The following is a 21,391-nucleotide window of genomic DNA, read 5'->3' as shown; positions in this document are numbered from 1 at the left end:
AGTCTCTAGTGTCTGGGAAATAGAGACGCCCAATAAGAGAGAAGCCTTAGTTATCATTCTTGGCAGAAGTTAAAGGACTTCAATTCACTTTTATTTGGCCGGCGCACTTCAACCAGGAAGTACTCACACAGAAATTAACCAGCACGATTTAGAACCGATTTTAAATGAATTCTTACATGCGTTGACAGACAACCGGGGTAAGATTGTACTTATAACTGGATGTTTAATATGTTTAAGTAGACATTCCTCTCTCAATGTTTGGAGTGGGTCATCCCGTTGCCTCTTACTAACTCCCACTGGTCCTCACTTTTCGTAAGTATTGCGAACACGAAACGTCTGCCCAGAATAACAGCACAAGTTTCCTTGTCATTCCCCCAACGTTGCTCAGGCTGTCGGCTGCTGTCAGTCAAACGCTCACACAGACACACCCTTCAAGCCAGCCGAGACCAAAAGGAGCATCAAACAATGTTATTCCCAAATAACTTGGCTTCCTTTCTTCTTCAAACTTTCTTCTTCCTATGTGGATACGATCTAACATAACGGGGGAACTGATTTTATTATATCCATAAGAAGGCTTATCAGATCAAAGCTCAAAGTATCGGGCACATGGTTCAAGCTGCTAGTAGCTTTATTTGCATTTAAACGTTTCCTATTGTTAGTACTATATATAGTGACTTTGGACATACATCTTTCAACTCAGCTTTTATGATATCAGTCTGACCCACACTCTGAGATTGCCGACGGGGGCAGAATTTCTCAAATTATTGCTTGACTGAAGAACTTCTTGGCCGGAATAATTTAGCGCCTTTGGCCAGTGATCTGTTGCTGTAGTTACATCCCATAGGTTTATGGGTTATGTAGTTATGAGTGATGTCCCCTGGTGCTGCTCAGCTGGCGACCCAGTCTCTGGTTTCTGCTGCTGCTACTGGCAAATACTTCTTCAGCCCTTACCAACGCATTTTATGTAACATTACCTAAGTGTTTCGACGTTCTATCGCACAGAAGTTGTGCAATACATTTTTCTGCAGTATGTTGTTTAGTCTTGGTGTAATATTGTTATCTCTTTTGATGTGCATTGTATGACGTGAAGGCATGACTGTAGCTCTATTTCCAAAAACATATTTCCAACAGAGACATTTTATCCTATGTCTCACCTTGTAATAATTCCGTAAGCTTAAAAGTACATCTCCAAACAATGAGGACAAACACTTTCAAAACAGAATTCATGACTTTATATGCTTGGCTACTGAATTAAGATGTCTATTTGGAAATGAAAAACGTAATCTAAATGATTATTTAATGCTTTTTCGTTTGCTATTCTCTTTCATTCTCTCAGCCTTGGCTTAAAAGGGTTTTTTTCTTTCATAATGAAACAGCTATTCTTTTCATCACTGGGGAAGTTAAATATGTAGATTCCTTACTGTACTATAACCCCAGTGTGTTGGCAAGCACATCATGAGCTGTGAAAATATAAACAGGAGGATAAGGATGAGTCAAGCCGCTGTGTGTCTCAGTTGGGATCTCATTTGCGAGGCTCATTTTTCTGCTGTTACAGCACCTATGCAATGTTTTTATCCACTGAAATCGGGAGTGCTACAGGTAGAAACACTGTAAACCACAACTGCACATACTTTTATCCGTCTGAAATATATCTGCTTTGACGAATTGGTAAAGAAAAAAAGCCTTGTACCATAGACTTAACCCCTGGCTGCAAAAAGCTTGAAAAGCTAAACTCTAAGAAACTTGTTCTACTTTCACTTCCGAGGCTTAACAACTCATCTCAGTTGCAAGTTGACAGCGTAGTCGAGGATAAATTAGTCTGACACTGCATTGGCTAAATACTGCCCATCGTACTCTGTCTTGGTCGCTGCCTTGATCCACATTTACTCTGCTTCATGTCCTTTGGTGTCAAGAACGCATTGGATCACAGTCCAGTTGAAGAGCACTGACTGATGAGCTTTGTCAGCGCCGAGATGGGAGCAGACGCAAGAAGTACTCCCAGCACTCCCCCAAGAAGGACAACCAGGGTGTCATCTGTGACACGTGCTGCCCATACTTTCAGTACATCATTACTTCACAAACTGCCTGCTAACAGGTTTTAAGGTCATGGAAGTCGTGGAAGACAAAGCTGGAGATTTTCCCACAGGAGATCCCAATGTTAAATTGAATCACCTTCTTTTCTGCTAGAAAATTCCTCCATTGTGATGTTGTGCTGGCATCATGCTTCACATCCTCTTATTTAATCTGACACCTCCATTGTTTAACCCTAGGACAGAAAAGATCTTAGAAAACTTTTCTCCCTCTCAACCAAAAAGATTCCAGCGTCAAAGAAATAGAAATGAAATGTCAAGTTTATTTTTAAAGCTGCATCCTCCAATCATCTTCTTTCTGTGCCGGGAGACAAGACAAAGTGTCAATGCCCAAAAGGAGAGATAAGTGCGGAAGCATGGCATTAGTTATTGTGCCTCTCTCTAGCCCCCAACCTTGCCCAGCCCAGGCCCAGCTGGCAGAGCCACTCTGCCCTGTGACCAATGCTCCCCTTGCTGAAGCTCCACAGCCCTGAGGCTCCTACAGCAGCACCAGCTTGTTCTCACAGCTGACAAAGAGGGCTCGTCTCATCCACCAGCACCACTGACTCTGTTCAAAAACACTTTTTGAAGACGTCTGATGTTCAGGAAATAGTATGACTTTTACATCCTTTTGTAATGTATGTTATGTTTGTGGTTTTTTTTTTACCAGTTGCACCAAAAAATGTGCAGTTGTGTCCACAGAGTAGATCGATTGAGCGTCCACATCTCAACTATAATCAACGGCTGCTCCATATTTATCAGCTCCAACTCCCACTAATTTGCTTGGTTTCAGTCATGATGGTTTCCTGGACACAAACAGCCAGAGAGCGTGGCAGAGTATTCCAAAGCTACACAGACACAGCACAACACACAAGTATGTAGTGCTCATCACCCCAATCAATTTCAAGTTAGGATATGAATCTCAAAGTTCATTTGGTCGGCCTATGTTTGTCTCTTTAGGCCATAAAACATATTTTCTTGGGTTTTGGTAAACCTGTTGGTTCTCTACTCTGTATAAAACCCCTAGACGCTTCCTTGAGTGGGCGGGGCAGTCTCTATTCCCACAGGAGGTGGCAGGGCTAACGGTTGGAGAGGGAGGGGTCACTCGGAAAAACAAGCTTGAGCCTTGGAGCGAAACATAAACAAGCACTGTCCCGTCCACGTGAACAACAAATCCACAGGGAGATGGACTCTCTTTTTAGGAAGTCATTAGTCTTCAATATATTTACATCAGGTATATTCTATTTTTGTTATTCAGAAGGTCACATCATACCTTGAACTAATAGTTTCTTCATTGGATTTTTTTCCCCTCCTCTTGCGTGCTTGAGATCAGTACAGTTTGCTGTAAAAAAAAAACACCCAGCTGACAGTTTTCCATGTTGGTGTTACTCAGTGAATTCACAGCTGCATGTTAACGTTTATATTTGTGGAATATTCATTTCCATTATAACATATTAACAGCTTAGAAGAAGGTTTTTTGTTGAATAAGGAAAAGACCACGATTTGATCATTTCCACTGGCGCCATCTTCTTCCATTTGGACTACATGAGGAAAATCCCTCAGTTTCGCCTCCTGATTAGTTCTGCACCCCTTACATTTACACAACACTAAATTACCCAGAGTAAAATTTTCATTTTGCAGCAACCTGACATCATAGCTCACCCTGTAGCGAGAGAGATTGCACAGGGTATTTTAAGGCTCCTTCCATACCACATAGAGGAGAAAAACGTATATGAATAGGATATTATGATCTTACACATTAGATACTACACATTAGGCAGTTTGATGTATTGGAGGAGACGTAAGACATTTTCCATACCCTGCCAAAATGTAATTTATTGGTACTATCTTGTTTACAATTTGAAAGACCTGCATAGGCTGGGGACGTACGCACAGGCCTTATTACATCCGAGAAAGTGGTCGAGGGATAATTTGGTAGCTGGGTGGTAATTAATCCTCAGTTAGGGGTAGGTGGTTAAGGCATGACAAGTAGGCAGAAATAAAGCCAGAGACTTATTTACATATTCTTTTTTTCAAAGGTTCATACATTAAAATGGGTTGGTAATGTACTCTGCTCTTGAATTTAGCCAAACTGTAGAATTATTTAAGAGCCCTGTTGCTGTCATGGTCTCCATGGATATATTCAAGACTAATAGAAGCAAATGTGATCCTGTGGATTCTCCTGATCCTGTTACTTTTGTTGCTGGATTAACAAGCTTTGATGTTCACCCTAATTAGACCACTTTTAAGGGGGGGAAAAAGTATCTGCACGTAATTCATTCAACCTCGGAGAAATCCTCACAACAGCCCCTTCCCTATTTAAGTGTGTCTCTTAAGGAACAGATATTCACCTCCTCCTCCAGCACTTTGCTCCACCATGGCTGCTGCTGCTGCTGAAGCCCTCCGCTCTGCCTGGTCATGTGCAGAACACACTGATTCCTAAATCCTAATACTGTTGCATGCTCTAATCCCTTCACATTACAGAGAGCAAAACAGCATATTAATTTCATTTTGTTTTTTGGTGCCAGGGCCAATTTGAGCAGCTATGGGACAGCTGCTGTGCGGCTGGCCTGATCTTGCCTCCCATAGGATTTATGTGGGACTATCTCTGAGAATTCCGTTTAATATGACACCTCGGGCTAGAATATGATGCATCTGGAGCTGTTGTGGTTTATGGTAATGTGACTGCAAAGCCCCGGTGAAGCAATATGTTGTTGTTTATATTAAAATAATTATGCAATAGGTCAAATAACAGAGCATATTTTTTACAAGTAAACCTTTTTCATGGAATGTTAACCAGATTGGTATCATATTCATTGTAATCAAGAATGCATTACTTCAGCACACATTAGCTATAAGGAGCATTTTTGGGCTTGATGCACATGATATAGTGATTTAAGGTCACTGGCCTGTTGCATACTGGAGATAGTCCATGTCCACTCTTTGTGTGTGGTTTATCTCTTTCAATGCTAGCTGACCCCCAGAAGGATAGATTTAATCCAGCCTGCAAAGAATTAACCCCAATAGTTTGAAAATGGGAAAGAAATGCAAGATAGAGTTGTGCCAGACAGCAGATTAGTTTAAAACTCAAACAAAGCTCAAACAAAGAAACTGTGCCGCTTCCTATGGCGCAGTATTGTCTGTTTTGCCTTTTCTGTTTCCAGAGTAGACTGAAGCGTTTCCTCTCTAAGCCTGAGCCCCCGGGACTATTAAAGCTTTGACAGCATTTTAAACGAGCACTGGTGGAGGATTCACCCCGGCAGCTACTAACCAATAGCATGCAATAATTCCCCAGGGCCAAGGACTGTGCTCTATGTATAGGAAGCGTGTTTTAACTGTGTAGACACTGGGCTGTGCTTGGCATGCATGACACAACTGCACATGACTGTAGAGGTTAATGTGTAGCATGCAGCTTTATGTCTTGTTTCGCCTGAGACAAATACAGTGTCAAAGTCATGTTTGTCAGGAGGGAAGTTCACAGCCCTCAACGCTCGCCCTGAAGCTTCTGCTGCAGCTCTGCTTTATAAAGCTCTACGAAGACACTAGTGCAATCAATGTCACTTCTTTAAAAGATAAAATTAGCCTATACTCCGAGGTCTATTATTGTTACTTGCAAGTGATGCAGCTCTATTTTCATTCATTATTGCATGGCTGTCTAATAAGACAATATTAAGATTGCAGCTATTGTCTGTTTTAAATTAAACTCATAATGTTGCCCCCTTTATTCAGCACTACGCCATGCATTCAATCTTGCAGAGTCACTGAACTGAATCGCTGTGGTCAGGCAGCGCTGGCACAAGATGTTACCAAATGAAAACATGCAGAGAGGAACCAGCAGCAGTACAGTGAGGATGGTAAATGGCCCTGGGGAAATGTGCATCCTCTCTCTCTAATTACACTTCACTGTGTGCACTAGTGAACGAGGGAGAGCGCCGCACTGGGATGCTTTAATGGGCAAAGCACTGATGAGAATCCTATGAACGCTGAATGCTCCTACCTCTGAATATTTCAGCAGCAGGCTTCACATTTTGAGAGCAACAAACCCCCCCCCCCCCCCCCCCCCCCCCCGTTCAACAATGTGAGAGGGAGATGCTTTCAGTTTTTTAGAAGGCGTGTGTGCATGCCGTTAAAAAAAGTTCCCTCAGTTCCCTGACAAGCCAGTTTCTGAATGAAACGAGCAGGTGTTTTGGAAAGCGTCTACCTACAGTAAATAGATGGGAGAAGTGTGAAAGCTGTCAGCTGTTCAAGCTTGTGCTGTAAAGTAAAGTCCCCCATCTGCTTGACAATCTGTCTTTCCCATAGACTTAACTGACTAACTACAGTGTACTCAAAAGACCTTGAAGTCCCACATTATCAACAATCTGGTCTTTGGGTCATGTGTATGACACCTATGTGTAAATGTGATAACAACTTCAAATCTGGACAATGTCTCTTAATAAAAAGAACTAGTCTTGAGTATCCATTGAAGCCCAAAAAGGTACAAAGACTAAAAAGACAGTCTCATTACCCATTGTGTTAAGGAGTGCAGTTTTCGTGCAGTTATCCTTGATGTAGTTGATTTCCTTCTTTGAACCATTTTATCAACCTCTGCCTTATTTTCTTCAATGTGACTGACCAACATTTGGCAGTTAAATGTCTTCAGCAGAGAAACGTGTCTTAGTGAGAGAGCCTGCTGGGTGGTGTGAATGCTTTTTGAATCAGTGGTTTGTTGGATACGTGCAGCTACGATGTCAGACTCACTCCAATATATATTTTGGTATTTTAAGCTTCTGGCTAATTTAACACTCGATAGTACTGAGGCTTCACTTGAAATCTTAAAAAAACAAGAAGTCAAGTCTTATTTGTGTGTGCATTTTATGTGATGTTCATCCCTTGGTGCTTTTTTATTCAGCAACACTAGAAGAGAGAGATAAAGCTTTTGTAGTGTATAGTATATGTATTTATTCACTATTTCAAATATATATATTTTTTTACACATTAGATAATATGGTTTTTCATTGTAGTATTCATACGTACCAGTTGATTGGAACAACGTCATTATATTTGCACATGTGCCTTATGAGTAACTGAGGAACATTGGAGGAAAAATACATAATTCATTTTCTAATTTTCGCCAGGATTCATTGAGCATTAAAACAATAATTCGACATGTTTGGATACAATGGCTCTACTAATGACCCACATGCAGTTAGCTTAGCACAAAGACTTGAAACAAGGAGAACCTAAGGTAACATCCTCAGGTGTTTGTTCTGATATAATGCAGGTCTATACTAATACAAACAATATATAATAAGGGGTGTGGTTGAGTTGACTGACGGGTGGACAGGTGGTGAATAGCTGTTTGCCAGAAGGCCTAACGTTCCCATCACTGGGCTTCAAAACGCCTCTTCAGAAACTAAAGGATTGTCTTCACTGAGACTTTAAGTCTATGTTTTTACACAGGCGATTTGAGAACTGCCCCACCCCGACCCCAAAGGGAATGTTAATTTTTTATACCTCTGTTTTTGAACAGACTTCACAACATTTAAACCGAGCCAGAGAAACTGTTCTATCTTCTACCAGTATTTTTGCTTAGCTAAGCGTAACCCGCTGCTGGCTGTAACCAAGCCAAAAAAACAAGGAAGCATATAACTATTCCTTCAGTCTTGATCCAACTGCTGATGGCACAAATAATGTCTTCTGTGAAAAATAAATAAAAAATAAAATCTTCTTGTTAAAATTCCCAAATAAAAAAATAATCATGCCTACCTCTTAAGACATGTAAGTAAGGCGTTGTGCTTTTTGTGCTAATTAGCTCTGATGTCCAAAGAAATGAGTCTCAAATCTTTAACATTCCCAAGGCAGTGAAGAACAACACTTGCTTAATCCACAGGAAGCCCCAGTGACATAACTTTGTGACAGAAACTAGCTATTTGTAGATTCTCACCAGACAGTGGGGATAACGGCTCATCTGAAGTGTTGATATTGTTAACTCGGACTTTGTACTTGTTGTAGCTCAGAGGAACATTTTCACTGCTTATGAAACATCACATTAGTCTAATATGAAATAGGTATATTTCCTTTGTAAAGGATGTCAATTCCAGTTAAACAGCTGAATATTCAGCTAAATATAAAATGCACAGCTCATGTCTGCAATCATTAATTGTAGTAGCTTGTAGTGTAAGTGTACTGTACATGTGGCTGACAGGGAGTGGATGACTGCGAGAAGCAATGAGAAAAAAGGTGATTATTGAAGGAGACTGCAAAAGCCAATACCCAGCAGCTGTATATTCACCCTTAGAACAAGGAGCGAGACCCGGATCGATATTCTCTCTTTTTCTTTAGCGTACCCTCCCCTTCCTCTTTTCCTCACCCGAGGCAGCAGTGGAAGTGCACAGCTACAGGAGACATTTATTACAGGCCTGCTCAGTGGCTCTGTGGGACACAGCACAGCATCCCCTGGTTCTGCTTGTTAGCAGGCCTCGTGGAGATCTAACAGGGGCTGTGTGTCAGCACAGGGGCTGGATGACATCACCTCCCATTGGGCCAATGATGAGGGGTTTGACAAAGTAGCAGCATTTTCACTGGCCCTGAGAGGATGATTGTTTTGTCAAAGAACATTTATGTTCAGGGTCGCTACCCCATTAGTTAAATTGTAGACCTGTGTGAAAATCATCCCATAATGTATTCATTATATTTCATTCGTGTTTAGTTGTCTTTTTATTTTAACAATGAAGCATCATTTAAGAGACGAGCAGAAAAAGTGTAGTGCTTTTAGGGATGCCGATTTGGAAACCTTGATTTCACATTCTAATAATAAATGAAAACAGTCTAAGACTTGAGACTTGTTTATAGAAAGTGTTTATGACTGTTGTTGCAAAAAAAAAATCCAATCCAAACGCCCATTACTGAAAGTATGACCCAAACACATTACTCTGTGACTTGAGAATGAATAAACCAAATGCATTCAAAAAGTATAAAAAATCAGCTCTCGACAATCACAATCAAGGTCATGACCTCAAAAAGCATGCTTCACATGTAATTTAAAGAAATAACTGAACTGGTTTACGTTGGAAATGGAAGAGCAGATTCATCTAACTTTACCATGGAAACAGCTGCAACACTGCTCTTGCTAGCTAACAGCTGCCTGCCTACTGAAGCTAACGTTAGCCAAAAGCGAATAACTCACAAAGCTATCTTCCGATGGTCCTCTCCCTAATGCACCGCTTCTTCACACTCCTCATCATCCTCATCCTTCATATTTAGTGTCACAATGTTTTCCACTTCGTGAGCATCTCAGTAACTGGAGTTAGTGATCATCGGCATTCATCATTTATCATTCTCTTCCCGAAAGTAGCATGATCCATACTCAGATCACCAGTTCAAACTCCAAAAATCCATGAATTTCTCTGATTTTATTTAATGTTTAGTAACTGAACGATAAGCCAGTTCCATGTATCTATGTGTATGAATAAGACTTCATACTCTCTAAATTATTTCTCCCGCTGTGGCTGCATGTCTGCTTGTTATGATTTATTAATATTTGTAAATGCTTTATGTGTTTGCATGTGCTTTTAATTATGAAACACAATCTGCAGATGCATTGTTATTGAAATTAATGGTATACTATGTTACATTTCTGCATGAAGATGTCTAGGTTACCAGAATCAGCTAATTATCAAAAACATCTCTACCTTATTTTTGTGTATGTAGCGGCTTCCTTTTTTTCTCTTTTGCTAGTCCAAAGGCTTTCTGTTGCATAACTGCAACTAAAGGTCTGAGACATTTTTCTACAATGAAAATGATTCCACTTGCAAAGCTGCATCTGCAAATAACATTTGTGCTTGTTTATTGTTTGTCATCTGGCTGTATTTTTCAACATAATAACAAGTGACAGGAAGGCTGTGTTGGAGCCAGGTCTTACAGTCTCAGAGGCACATAGCACGTAAAATAGAGCTACTTTATTGAATAAATGAGGTGGTAGTGTCTTTGACCATCGACTGCTTTCATATGGTTAAAATTTCAGCTCCACTCTTAAAAGAGTAATGAATCCTTTGATACTGTTCCTTCAGACAGAAACATGTAGAATTATTAACCTTCATGAATACATATATTCTTTAATGTCTGAACCACTTTCATCTCAAGATGCCAAATAATATGAAGTTAATTGGGGAAGCTGTTAAAGGTTGAGTTCATAATGAGCAACTGTGTGGTGGACTATATGTGTACTGAAGCTTGAAATGGACACAATACTCCACCAAACTGTTTAAGGTGCAACCAAGTTGATGACTTCTTTTACCCGCCGAGTCACATGTGGGGGGTTGGGGTGAGGCGGTCTTTTAAAGCAAGATCAAAATGAAACCAGAGTTCATTATTAGTCAATCTGCACACTCTTCACTAAATCTAAATCTCGGGTAAAGCCATATGAATGTGATGGATGAAATAACTTTCCTATTAAAAGATCCTTACTTAATGGTTTTTGGATTAGAAATTGATCAAATGACTGTGAAAGGAGTTTTTGATAGAGATGAACACAGGGAAATATCAACCAGCTTTGCAGTTCCCCTTCCCATTTATTTTAGCCAAGTGTCTGGAGTTTTGTGCCTGCATCTGACTCTCAAACCCTTAATTCAGACTTTTGTCTTAATTCAGCCAAAGCAGGCTGCTTACAAAAAAAACAACGCTGAGAAATCCAATGTACACAACCTGCCCAGCACCAAACAGGAGACAGATGAAAAGCTTCTACCTGGTGAATGGATTGGAGCATTAACGCTGTTTAAGAGGCAGGTATTTCCCTCAGGAGTTAGATGTCTACAGAAAACATAGCTAACGGGGCGAAGGTATAGCCTTGTGGTTTGTGCGTGCGCCCCATGTATGGAGGCTGTGTCGTCCAGGGCAGGTGACCCGGTTTCCGGTCCGACCTGTGGCTCCTTTCCCGCATGTCTCTCCCCACTCTCTCTGTCCCTGATTTCTGACTCTGTCCACTGTCCTGTCTCCAAAAAAAGGCACAGAAAACATGGCTAACAGGATAGTGACTTCATTTTTCACTTCACATGAAAGTAACTTGTTTTCTACTGGATGCTTTTTAGGCAAAAATAATATTGGATTCAAGCAAACAAGAATACAAACGAGTTTTTCATGTGTTTTTTCTTCCACCAAGTGGCCGAAAATGTATTTATTGCAGGTTAACGCTAAATAGATCTGCATTCAATTGCATTTGAGGCAGGTTTAGAATTTGAGATTTGTTGAATGTACAAAAACTCTGAACAACAGGCTCCATGCTAAGATTTAACAATCATCTGAGTGAGTGGGTAAAGAAAAGAAACAATATACATTTTACATTTTATACTGAAAGATAAACTGGGGCACATTTTGGAATTAGTTAACTATAATAAAATGAATTTTCTTTGCATTCCAGCAAGTTTTAGACCTTTGAGTGCAGCGTTATCCCTCCGACCTGCTCTGACTTTCCGTGATAAAAAGACGTTTTTCTTGTTACATATGTTAAAGCTTGAGACATCACTAGGCTTTTAAAAGGCCCTGGTGGATCAACCATCATGTTTTGTTCTTAAGACCTTATTAGCACTGTGCTGTAGTGTGTGTGTGTGTGTGTGTGTGTGTGTGTGTGTGTGTGTGGGGGGGGGGGGGGAGTTTAAATCTAACTAAATAAGAGTACATTCACTTTGTCTGTTTTAAATGACTTCTTTCTAACTGCGTATATTATTATGAAAAATACAGTTATTCTTGTTATGAATCACTGTAAATAAAGATTTTTTTTATCATTCTAACATTTTTTATTTAGCTTGTTAGACAGATTACGAAAACATAAGCCTTTTTGATTGCTTTTACCTTATTTTACCTTATCTTTTTACCTTATTTTACCTTATCTTTTTACCTTATTTTGGTTGTATTGCACCGCGGGTCGGAGACAAACACAATTTCGATTCCACTGTATGTCTGGCATATTTTGAAATTGACAATAAAGTTGACTTTGACTTTGACTTTGACTTTGACTTTGAATTAAACCCACATTCAATTACTTTTTTTTTTTAATCAGTTTTTTCTCTTTGAAGACCTGTTTGAAGGCTTTCCTTATTGGTCTGTGATCTGATTCTTCTTATGCACCGTGAGATGTTATATGTGATTTACAATAAAATAGATTAAAGCTCAATGTGAAGACAGTCAACCACAACAACAAGGTTACTAATGTGTAATCTCTGTTTTCATAAGATATAATACAATGTGCTAGGATACGATACAATACAATACGGAAGAATACGATTACGATCGTTTCTGCCTTGGTTGTAAGCCGAGCAGTGTCACACAACCAATCAAACAAATGCTTGTTCAAGTTGTAACCCTCCACATGACCTTAACAGGGCCGGAATGAACAAACTCTCTCTGTGTAAGATAACTTCACTGCAACAACCACTTCACTGAAAATCAAACACATACACATGACACAATAGAAAGGGACAACATCAACAGAAAAAGCTCTGAAGCCACAACTTAAACAGATGTGGCCATTTTTACCAAGATATGTTAATGTGCAATGTGTGGATGTGCATATTTTCAAAAGCTGCGCAAGAAAATCAACCTGAGTGCTAATTTGCATTAAGCATATGAATTTCACTGGGATAAACAAGACCTGGAGTCTTTATTCTTGACAGGGTTTTGTTGGTGGTGTATGCATGGGAGTAGCGAGAGTGTGTGTCAGTGTGTGTTGGTGTTCCAGCATGTAGGTATGTGTCTGTTTGTCAGCAGCGCCGCCTACAACACGCCAACACGTGGGGCTACAGTCCGCTCGGCTGGATGAATTACAGCAAGCTGTGCAGTTGTAAAGAAGAAAGAAAAAAAAAAACGCAAGTGTATTCGTCAGCGCACCACTGTGCCCGTCCAGGAACACTGAGTCAGATAAGTGGCTGCTCTCACACTGTACAGAGTGTACGGGAGGTCAGAGAGACGTAAGAAGTGGCAAGCCGACACAGTGGAATGAAAATGTGTTGAGTTAACGCTCCACATTCAGCTCCCAGGCAGGATTTCATGCCTGCTGTGGGAGAGGGCTCTTACCATTGACTGATCAGTGAGTCACTCCACTGTGATACACACAGCATCTGTTAGAGTGAATTTAATGCAGCTTGGATTTGTGCTGTGTGAATTATGAGTTCTCATAACCTTGATGCAATATTACTGTCTGCTCATGGTGAGCTTTGAGAATGAGTAGGCAAGTGATAAAAAAGATGATTATGTTGCCTTAAATCACTTCGGTGTCCCTCATTTAGTCTGCGTGGTGCTTGTGTTTCTCCACTTCCGTTTGGACTGCCATGTTTACATCTGAAGCAGAGTTGTATCGGAAACTGTAAGATATATAATGACTAGTATGTCATATTAGATTTAGCTTCACCCCAGGAAGAGCAGTAAACATGACTACATCAGAGCTGCAGCCCTGTTTGCTCTTCAGTGATCTGTTTTCAAATCGTATTGAAAACAAGGAGCTTTTCCACGGAATAAAATGAAATCATAAAAACACCCTTTAAATAATAACAGGACAGCTCGGTGAAATGTTACCAGATTGAATTCATCCCAGCGAGAAAAAAAAAACCCCCCAAAAAAACCCTCGTATAAACGACAATGAAATTCATCAGTGAAATATTTTCCCGTTGCCCCAGAATTCTTCATTTCTTCCTGAGCATTAAGGAAGACTTATTGTTCCCGCTTTAAGTGGATTCCAGAGGATGGCAAAGTACCAGAAGAAGATTTGTGAGGAAATGAGGTTTCATTTCTTTTGGAAAAAAAATAGTTCTCCTTAAATATAAAGCTCATTTACATGTATGAGTCACAATATTTCTCCCCCTCTCTCCTATGCATTGTCAGCAGAGTAACTGCAGGCCGTACGTCACTGTGGAGCTTTTAGACGGGGGGCCCCTGGCTATCTTGTTTCCTGCCATGCTGAAGCTGTTCATGCAGTAAACTTGAATAGGCTGTCCTTTTCAATTAGAATAATATGTGATTGTGTCTCTTTGTCTTAAGGGTTGTTTTACCCTCATTGTTCTTATTTGTTAAGTGGCAGCATGATGGAAAGTAAACTGAAAGCCTGTTAGCATACGTATTGTTCAATGTTTAAGAATTAAAGACTTCTTTTTTAATCATACAGCAGGATTGTTGTGATGTTGCTTACACCTGCTGTATTCAAACTATTGACATTTATTTGGACATGTATTCATGACACAAGTTCATCCGACTACTCTCCTTGTTTTCCCACCACTGACGCTGCTGCTGCTCCACCTGGTGGTCTTTTGTGTTCAACTAACAATGGAGCACAATGGCTCTGCTCTTCAATTAACTGGCTGTGTTATGTTGCAGCAGAGACAGTCAATTAAGGTCTTCTTCAGTGCAGTAACTGTTCTGGAAAGTCAAGGACACACTGAGAGAAACACTCCTAAATGAGCTCTTACTCTAATGTTTCATTAGCTGTAAGTATCGATGTGGAGAACTTCCCCCTCGGAGTATGTATATTGTTCTTAAGTGACCGTTTTACATTTATGCACTGTTATGTAGAACCCCTATAAAGGGACAACACTTTTATAGAACATACCTGAGAGAATGTGCAATTAAATTGGAATTACAGTTGTGGTAAATCGTTGAAAATCAGTAAACTGAGGCAGGAATGTGCACAAATGTGTTGTTACAGTTTATGTTGATTAAGTTCCACACGGCTAAAAGAAGGCATTACAATAAAGCAGCATTCAGAGACTTAGTCATTAATTTCTGTTTCTCCACATTGCAGGATGAGCCCTTCAGGTCAGTAGACCCATTCTGATTGGAGACATGTTCTAAAGACGTCACCTCAGCCGCCATGAAAGGGTTAGGAGCCAACCGCAGCCGTCACCTGTCCGACTCATGTGAACCACCAGGCTGCACCCAGAAACCTCTCTATCCCCTGACTTCTGACCCGCACAGCTCCTTTTTGCTGAGCCCCACCATCAACCACTATGGCACTCTGGACCCCCATCTCCATCAGTGCCCTCCAACAAGCCCCACAGCCTTGACCCCTGACTGCCTGCTCCCTTTCAGCCAGATCTCCAACAGCAGCACCTTTCCTCGGCTACACTATACCTCACAAGCTGAGCAGGTGGACTGCTCGCAGGCATGTATGGCGGGTGGTGGCGGAGTGGGACAGGGCGGCAGAGCGGGCGCACTATCCACCTCTTTGTCTATGGGTATGGGTTTGGGTTTAGGCCTCACTGGAGCTCCAATGATCACCAGCGGCTCAGCCACCATCTCCTCTGCAGCGGCTGCCAAGATGAACCGGCTACCCACGAACCTTCTGGATCAGCTGGAGAGGCACCTTCCCCTGCAGCGAGATGGTTTCAGCACCCTGCAGTTTCACAGAGGGCGCATGTCGAAACAACGCAGTGAGAGTCCGGGACGCATTCGCCACCTGATGCACTCTGTTCAGAAACTATTTGCAAAGTCGCAGTCTTTGGAAAACTCTGCAATCAAAGGCAGCTTAAACGGGCGCTCTGTTGGGGGATCGACAACAGGAGCAGGTGAGGATGGAGGCAGACCGACACGCAGGAGCAAGAGTAAAGATAGGGCTAAAACCGAGGGGCAAAAGCAGAGACCCAGGCCCAATGCACTAGGCCTCTGGGGCTCAGACGACGCCTTGGACACTGACACCACCAAAGCTGGCACTATTGCTGTAGGTTACCGCAACCCGCTGACCATGATGACGCTGGGCAGAGCGGTGTCAGACAGCCAGGCCAGACACATCCCACAGGGCTACCACACCATTTCTGCACATACTCTAAAGACCTCGAAAAGCAGCAGTGACCTCAAGTTTCTGGCGTGCCAGGCCACGCAGGTAGGATGCAAGGACGAAGAGGGACGAAGCAGACGGAGCAAGGATGACACGCTGGTGAAAAGGGGCTCCTGGTCAACTCTTACCCTCACCCAGGCCAGGCAAGTGTTGCAGAAGGGCTCTGCTACGGTCAACAGGACGCTGCTTAAATCAAAGTCATGCCACCAAGATTTGGCACAACAGTTTCTACAGGTAGGAGGGACAGTGAGTATTCATTTTCATCATCATTCTTTGTAAGTTTGCATGTTTTTTTGTTTAACTTCTCTAAGACTTCTTAATTTAATTGATCACTTTTTTAACACTAGAACACAGTTTACGCTTTAACGCATAATCCCTATTTGTTTAATCACTTATAGTTTACTCCTTATCCTTTATACTATTTATATAAAGTCACATTTGTATTTTTTTTTCTGAAGTTTCTTTCAAATCATATTATATTTTTGAAGTACCATCAATGCACATGGATTCCTAATGTGTAGATATATTTTAAAATGTGAACCAAATTATACATTAACAACACAATGCACGCAATGTCTGTGGGGATACACATACACTATCAGCATTTCGGAAGTCTCACAAAGGTGTGTATGTGACATAAACCAGGTCCCGGGGGAATGGGCAGGAACTCTGGGTCGAGGCCGGGCCAGAGGAACAGAGATCCCCTGTCGAAGGATGCGCAGCGGCAGCTATGTGAAAGCTATGGGAGACTTAGAAGACAGCGAGGACTCAGAGGGAAGCCCCAAACCTTCCCCTAAGTCTGCCGCCCGCCGCCATAGCTACCTGAAAGCCACCCAGCACTCCCTGAGCGAGCAGCAGCCACCTCCACCTCCTCGCAAGTGAGTCCCACGGAGAATTCAAATTCCTCATATCGGACTTTTGACCTCAATTACCATGCTCATTGTTTTGCCATAGTGGTGTTTGTGCCCTTTTACTTTACATTCATTGAAACAGGAACCGGCTCTGAAGGATGAATTGTAGTTAAAACTGTGGGGATTAACTTTTTGTCTGCTGTCACCAGAGGTCGTCAGCAGGTGGCAGCATTTAGTCACGTATCATGCTCTGGAGTTGCAGCAGTGCTTATTTCAAACAGGTTCATAGAAGCTAGTCATCCATCTAGAGATTTAGATTAGTGAAATGAGGGGAATGACTTACAGTATCATCTCTTTTTTTTTTAAGTGTAAGAGCAGTAGCAGATGAAATTTTGCCATTTTTGTTTACCCCTACATCCACACGTGAAGGCCCCGTTGCTACGCTCTCATGCGGGAGGATTATCTGTGGTCTCCGCTGCAGAGTGCATGCTCTATGCAGCATCTGAGGTCAGTGTCATCCTCAGGCAGGCAGTGTGGCCCTCCACCCACCCCCACTTCCCCCACCTCCACTTCCCAACCACTTATTTTTGCCTAACCCCACTCCCAGTACTGCTCCTCTCTTCCCTGACCTTGCTCCATCTCTTACCCCGAGTGGTGTGTTACTACTTTTATCTGCTTCCTCCAAGCCTTGATGTCATAACATGCAAATTTTCCCATGACAAATCCCTCTACCACACCCGAGCTGCTTAGTGTGCACACCCTTCCACTAACACCAGGCACAATAAGAGGCTTCCCAGAACAGAGGAAACTTAAAAAGAAAAAAAAAAACCTTCGTCAACGTTTGAAAGCATATATAGCCGTTTTACTCATCATTGTTTCCTCTCTGCTGGTATTTCAAGTAGTATCCCCACATATCACTTTTCACACATCTCAACCATATTTAATTTCAAAACACCCAGGGGAATTCATCGGAGTGTAATTAAATATTACTCCTGGATATCATCAATTAAACACAGCTCTTACTTATTCGGCTGTCTGACTTCTAAGAGGATGATTATCACGCTCACTTCCACAGCTCCCTGCCGTCCCTAAAAGAGCTGTCAACTAACCGGAGCCTCGATAACTTAGACTGTCTGGTGAGCCCGCTGGAGGCCCCGCCGCGCCACAGGAACAACAATTACAGCCAACGCTCTAGCACACTGGGCAGAGGCTCGGGCACTCAGGTATGTCTAATATCTTATGAAATATGTTGATATCACATTTCAGATCTCTGGAAAAAAAGTGCTTTTTACACTATATTGGTCTGATTCCAGTGGCACAAAAAGGATAAATGTAATCAAAGCCAAAACCTGCCAGAGAATGAACATAATTACATCAAACACAGCTCTCGAGATTCGAAGCTAAAAGGAGGATATAAGGGTGTATGTAGTGTCTGCTGGGATGTTGTATAAATAAGCTAGCTGGGAATTAAAGAGATGTTTGAGTGTGTAAACCTGAGGGAGCTTGGTGCATCTCTTCATCAGCAGGATGGCACCGGGACGCAGAATCACACACAAGACTAATGCAAACATCCTTCAATAAAGAAGCACTGGCTTCAGTCTCTCACATGGGAGCTTTTATATTTATCAAGTGACGATTGAGGGATTTTCTTTCATGTCGACAGTGAAGTCAATCAGAGTAAAGAATATGTGAAGGATAAACTAGAACGGCTGATTTCTGGGGAATATTATTCATGCTAATGTACCACCCACAATATGTTCACATTTTCTACTTGTCCTGGTTGTTTCTGCTTTTCTTTTGATGTTGCTTGATCAAACATTTAAGACAGTGCCAGATGTCATCACGTATTACCATCATAACAATACTGAAACAAAGTTATTTATAGTATTTCTTACAATGCTGCAGTAAGAGTCAGAGAACTGAGTCATACTCACTAGTTTTATGTGCTTTTGGGAACATTAGCATATGGATTGAGATTATATTTTTGCAAATCATTAAGTAAACATAATAAAAAATCGAAAGTGACCTGTTACTTGAAGATACAGTGCTGGACTTTAACCTTGCACATTTACTCAGGTTAAGCACAGGAACTTTAAACAATGATCTGCTATTTTACAAGTGACTATATTGTGCATGCACGTCTATACATTTTTCTAATGGCCCAAGATCCCATTTTAGTAATACTCAACATGAAATACAAAGAATAAATGTCTAAAATATAATGCATTGCTAATGTTATTTAGAATATTTTCATTTGGATAAATATGTCAGGCCTTTGACTCCAAACCTCTCTGACCAACCAAGGAGCAGCATCATTTTCCTCTGTCCTGTTTGAGATGTTGAGTTCTTCTAATCCCAAAAAGGAGACCATGAATTCTAATGTAATGTATCTGTTTCAGGCCCAGATTAGGCAAATTATCCCCTCATTTTTACATTGTAAACATATAGAAAAGGGATTATTTTATTAAAACTTTTTGTATAAGATGATCCTGCAGAACCATTGATTTCTGTTCTTTCTTATCCCATTAAGGTGATCATAAATCCTAAAGCTGAGTTATTCAACGTGTAAAAAAAAAAATAGCTTCCTTTTGAAATGCTGCTCACACATTTGTGCATCACTTGTAACAAGCTAAATGTTTAATAAGACACATCAGTCACAGGTGACATATACTATGGAATGACTTATTTTACTTTTGATACCGACTTTGCTGATCTCTTGTATTCTATGTATTGTTATATAGACGCTTAAATAAAATAGAGTATCTTCATTATGTTCAAAGTAAGTAAGCACATGTTTCACAGTCTGCCCTCTTCCCTCAGCGTGTGAGTCTGCACACGTTCTTTCAGGTATGCGGGCAGGGCTTCGGGCACGCGGTACCGTACTGTGAGGGGGAATCGCAGGCAGTCGAGGCTCTGGATCTACCAGCACCTACTTGCTTCCGGTCACGCAGCCACAGCTACCTGCGGGCCATCCAAGCAGGCTGCTCCCAGGATGAAGACACGGCTTCTGTGGACTCAGACTCGCCACCCCCAACCACTACAGGATACAGCTCCAAAACACGTGAGTACCAGAGTGGACAGAGAGATGCTGGCTATAGTCTTTGTTAAGAAAAAATCAGCTGATGGATGAAATACATGCTATTAAATGGTAATCACACATCCATTTACCTTAGTAGGAAATCCATATGGCCCCCAAAAACAAGTAAGAAAAATGTAAGGACTTGTATGAACCACGATTTAAAAAACATTTTCTTATGAAGTAAATGTATTGGCAATTTAACATTGTATTGTTGTTGTTTTTTCCACTATTGGTTTAATTATGTCCCCAAAATAATCAAATATATGTGAGAAGGTGGTTTAGAAAAAATGTTGCACATACTTTTATAATAACTGTCACATTTCAGTCTGAAAAAGGTCTTTTAGTTTCTTTAGCTCTGGCTTCATCAGTGACAGACCTTGACAGATTATTCATACACCAACCGGGACGCAGAGGTGGGCAACGCCAACCCTCCTCTGAAAAGATGAGTCAATGACAGCAGGAGAAAAGGAAGAACTTTTCCAGTTAATCAAAGCTATTATGAACAGTAGAAATTCAAGGTTTGGCTCCATTCAGCCTCCACTAAAAAGAAAAAGTGAATCAGTGTTTGATTTATGATGTATATTGAACTTTGACATGAGGCTACAGTTTATGAGAGTTTGATTGAATTTCCAACCATTCTTTCTTTTTAAGTGAACATTTTTTCGAGGCTACATCAGATGTCTTATTATTATTATTCAGTATCTCTATTATGTTCATCACATGAAAGGTTTTGAATGAATGTCAGTGCTACAACATGAAATAAAAATGAATCGCATATTAATTGTTTGGGGTTTTGAAAGGAAAGTGAGACATTCCTGATGACTTACCACATTTTTTTTTTTTTTTAGCACAATGTCCAAGTACAGGGAAAAAGGAAATCAGGAGTAAATGCCTCTTCAGACATGTAATGAGTAGTTGATTTGCATTTGAATTGTTTTTTGTAAAAATCCATTGTGGATGCGTTGGATGTGTGAAGTTAATGCATTTCTTTATTATGAGAAACAAAGAAAAAAAGGTTATTCTTCCTTTGCAGTAATTTCCCAGTGTCAATATTTTTTTAAGTGTGAAAAAAATCTTGCAGGATTATTAATTCAGTTTACTTACTTTGATTACACTTGATCATATTAACGCAAAGATGAAGATAAAGTAAAACCCCATATTGGGACAGTCAGTTTTATGTATTTTTTTTTTACACTCTTTGTATGCAAAGCTTGACTCTAAGTTATCTGTAAGGCCTTAATCGATGTACTATTTATCCTGCAAGCAGCCAAATGATTTAGTAGATAGCCTAACTGTGATATTGCAATGCTTCAAATGTCTGAATGCAAGAAATGCCTTTTTTTCTGTTATAATGTATTGTTGCCAAATGTTATTTTCTGCTGAACCTATGTGAGATAACAATGAGCAGAGGGCTGTATGAACTGGTTCCTTGAAAAGCTAGTAAATATATGCAGTTTGATGCCCTGCCTGCTGCCTACACAAAAACAGGGGAGGAGCTGGGGTTTATCTCTATTTATATGGAGCTCTATTGTTCAGGTCACAATGGATCGAATATGTTATGAGCTTTTTTTACTCCGGTCTGTTTCCCGCGGCG

General features: G+C 40.9%; 1 protein-coding gene across 5 annotated transcripts in view; it reads left to right on the top strand.

Annotated features, from left to right (window-relative positions):
- The window catches only part of dlgap4a (discs, large (Drosophila) homolog-associated protein 4a), an 83,921-nt gene that overhangs the window by 48,288 nt on the left and 14,242 nt on the right, over positions 1-21,391 (top strand). For 2 of the 5 annotated variants that reach the window (XM_061057584.1, XM_061057581.1), the window contains exons 2-6: positions 14,836-16,101; positions 16,513-16,745; positions 17,148-17,225; positions 17,794-17,941; positions 19,539-19,779. In XM_061057584.1, the coding sequence (XP_060913567.1) occupies positions 14,905-16,101; positions 16,513-16,745; positions 17,148-17,225; positions 17,794-17,941; positions 19,539-19,779 (1,897 nt within the window). In that variant the 5' untranslated portion in view covers positions 14,836-14,904. Of the gene's footprint in view, positions 1-14,835; positions 16,114-16,512; positions 16,746-17,147; positions 17,226-17,793; positions 17,942-19,538; positions 19,780-21,391 lie in introns of all 5 variants that reach the window. The other 3 variants (XM_061057580.1, XM_061057579.1, XM_061057583.1) reach the window with 2 other exon arrangements.

Source organism: Labrus mixtus, chromosome 15, assembly GCF_963584025.1.
Source record: "Labrus mixtus chromosome 15, fLabMix1.1, whole genome shotgun sequence".
NCBI classification, from domain to species: Eukaryota; Metazoa; Chordata; class Actinopteri; order Labriformes; family Labridae; genus Labrus; species Labrus mixtus.
The sequence above is the reverse complement of the archived record's forward strand: the minus strand, read 5'-3'. Positions and strand labels throughout refer to the sequence as shown.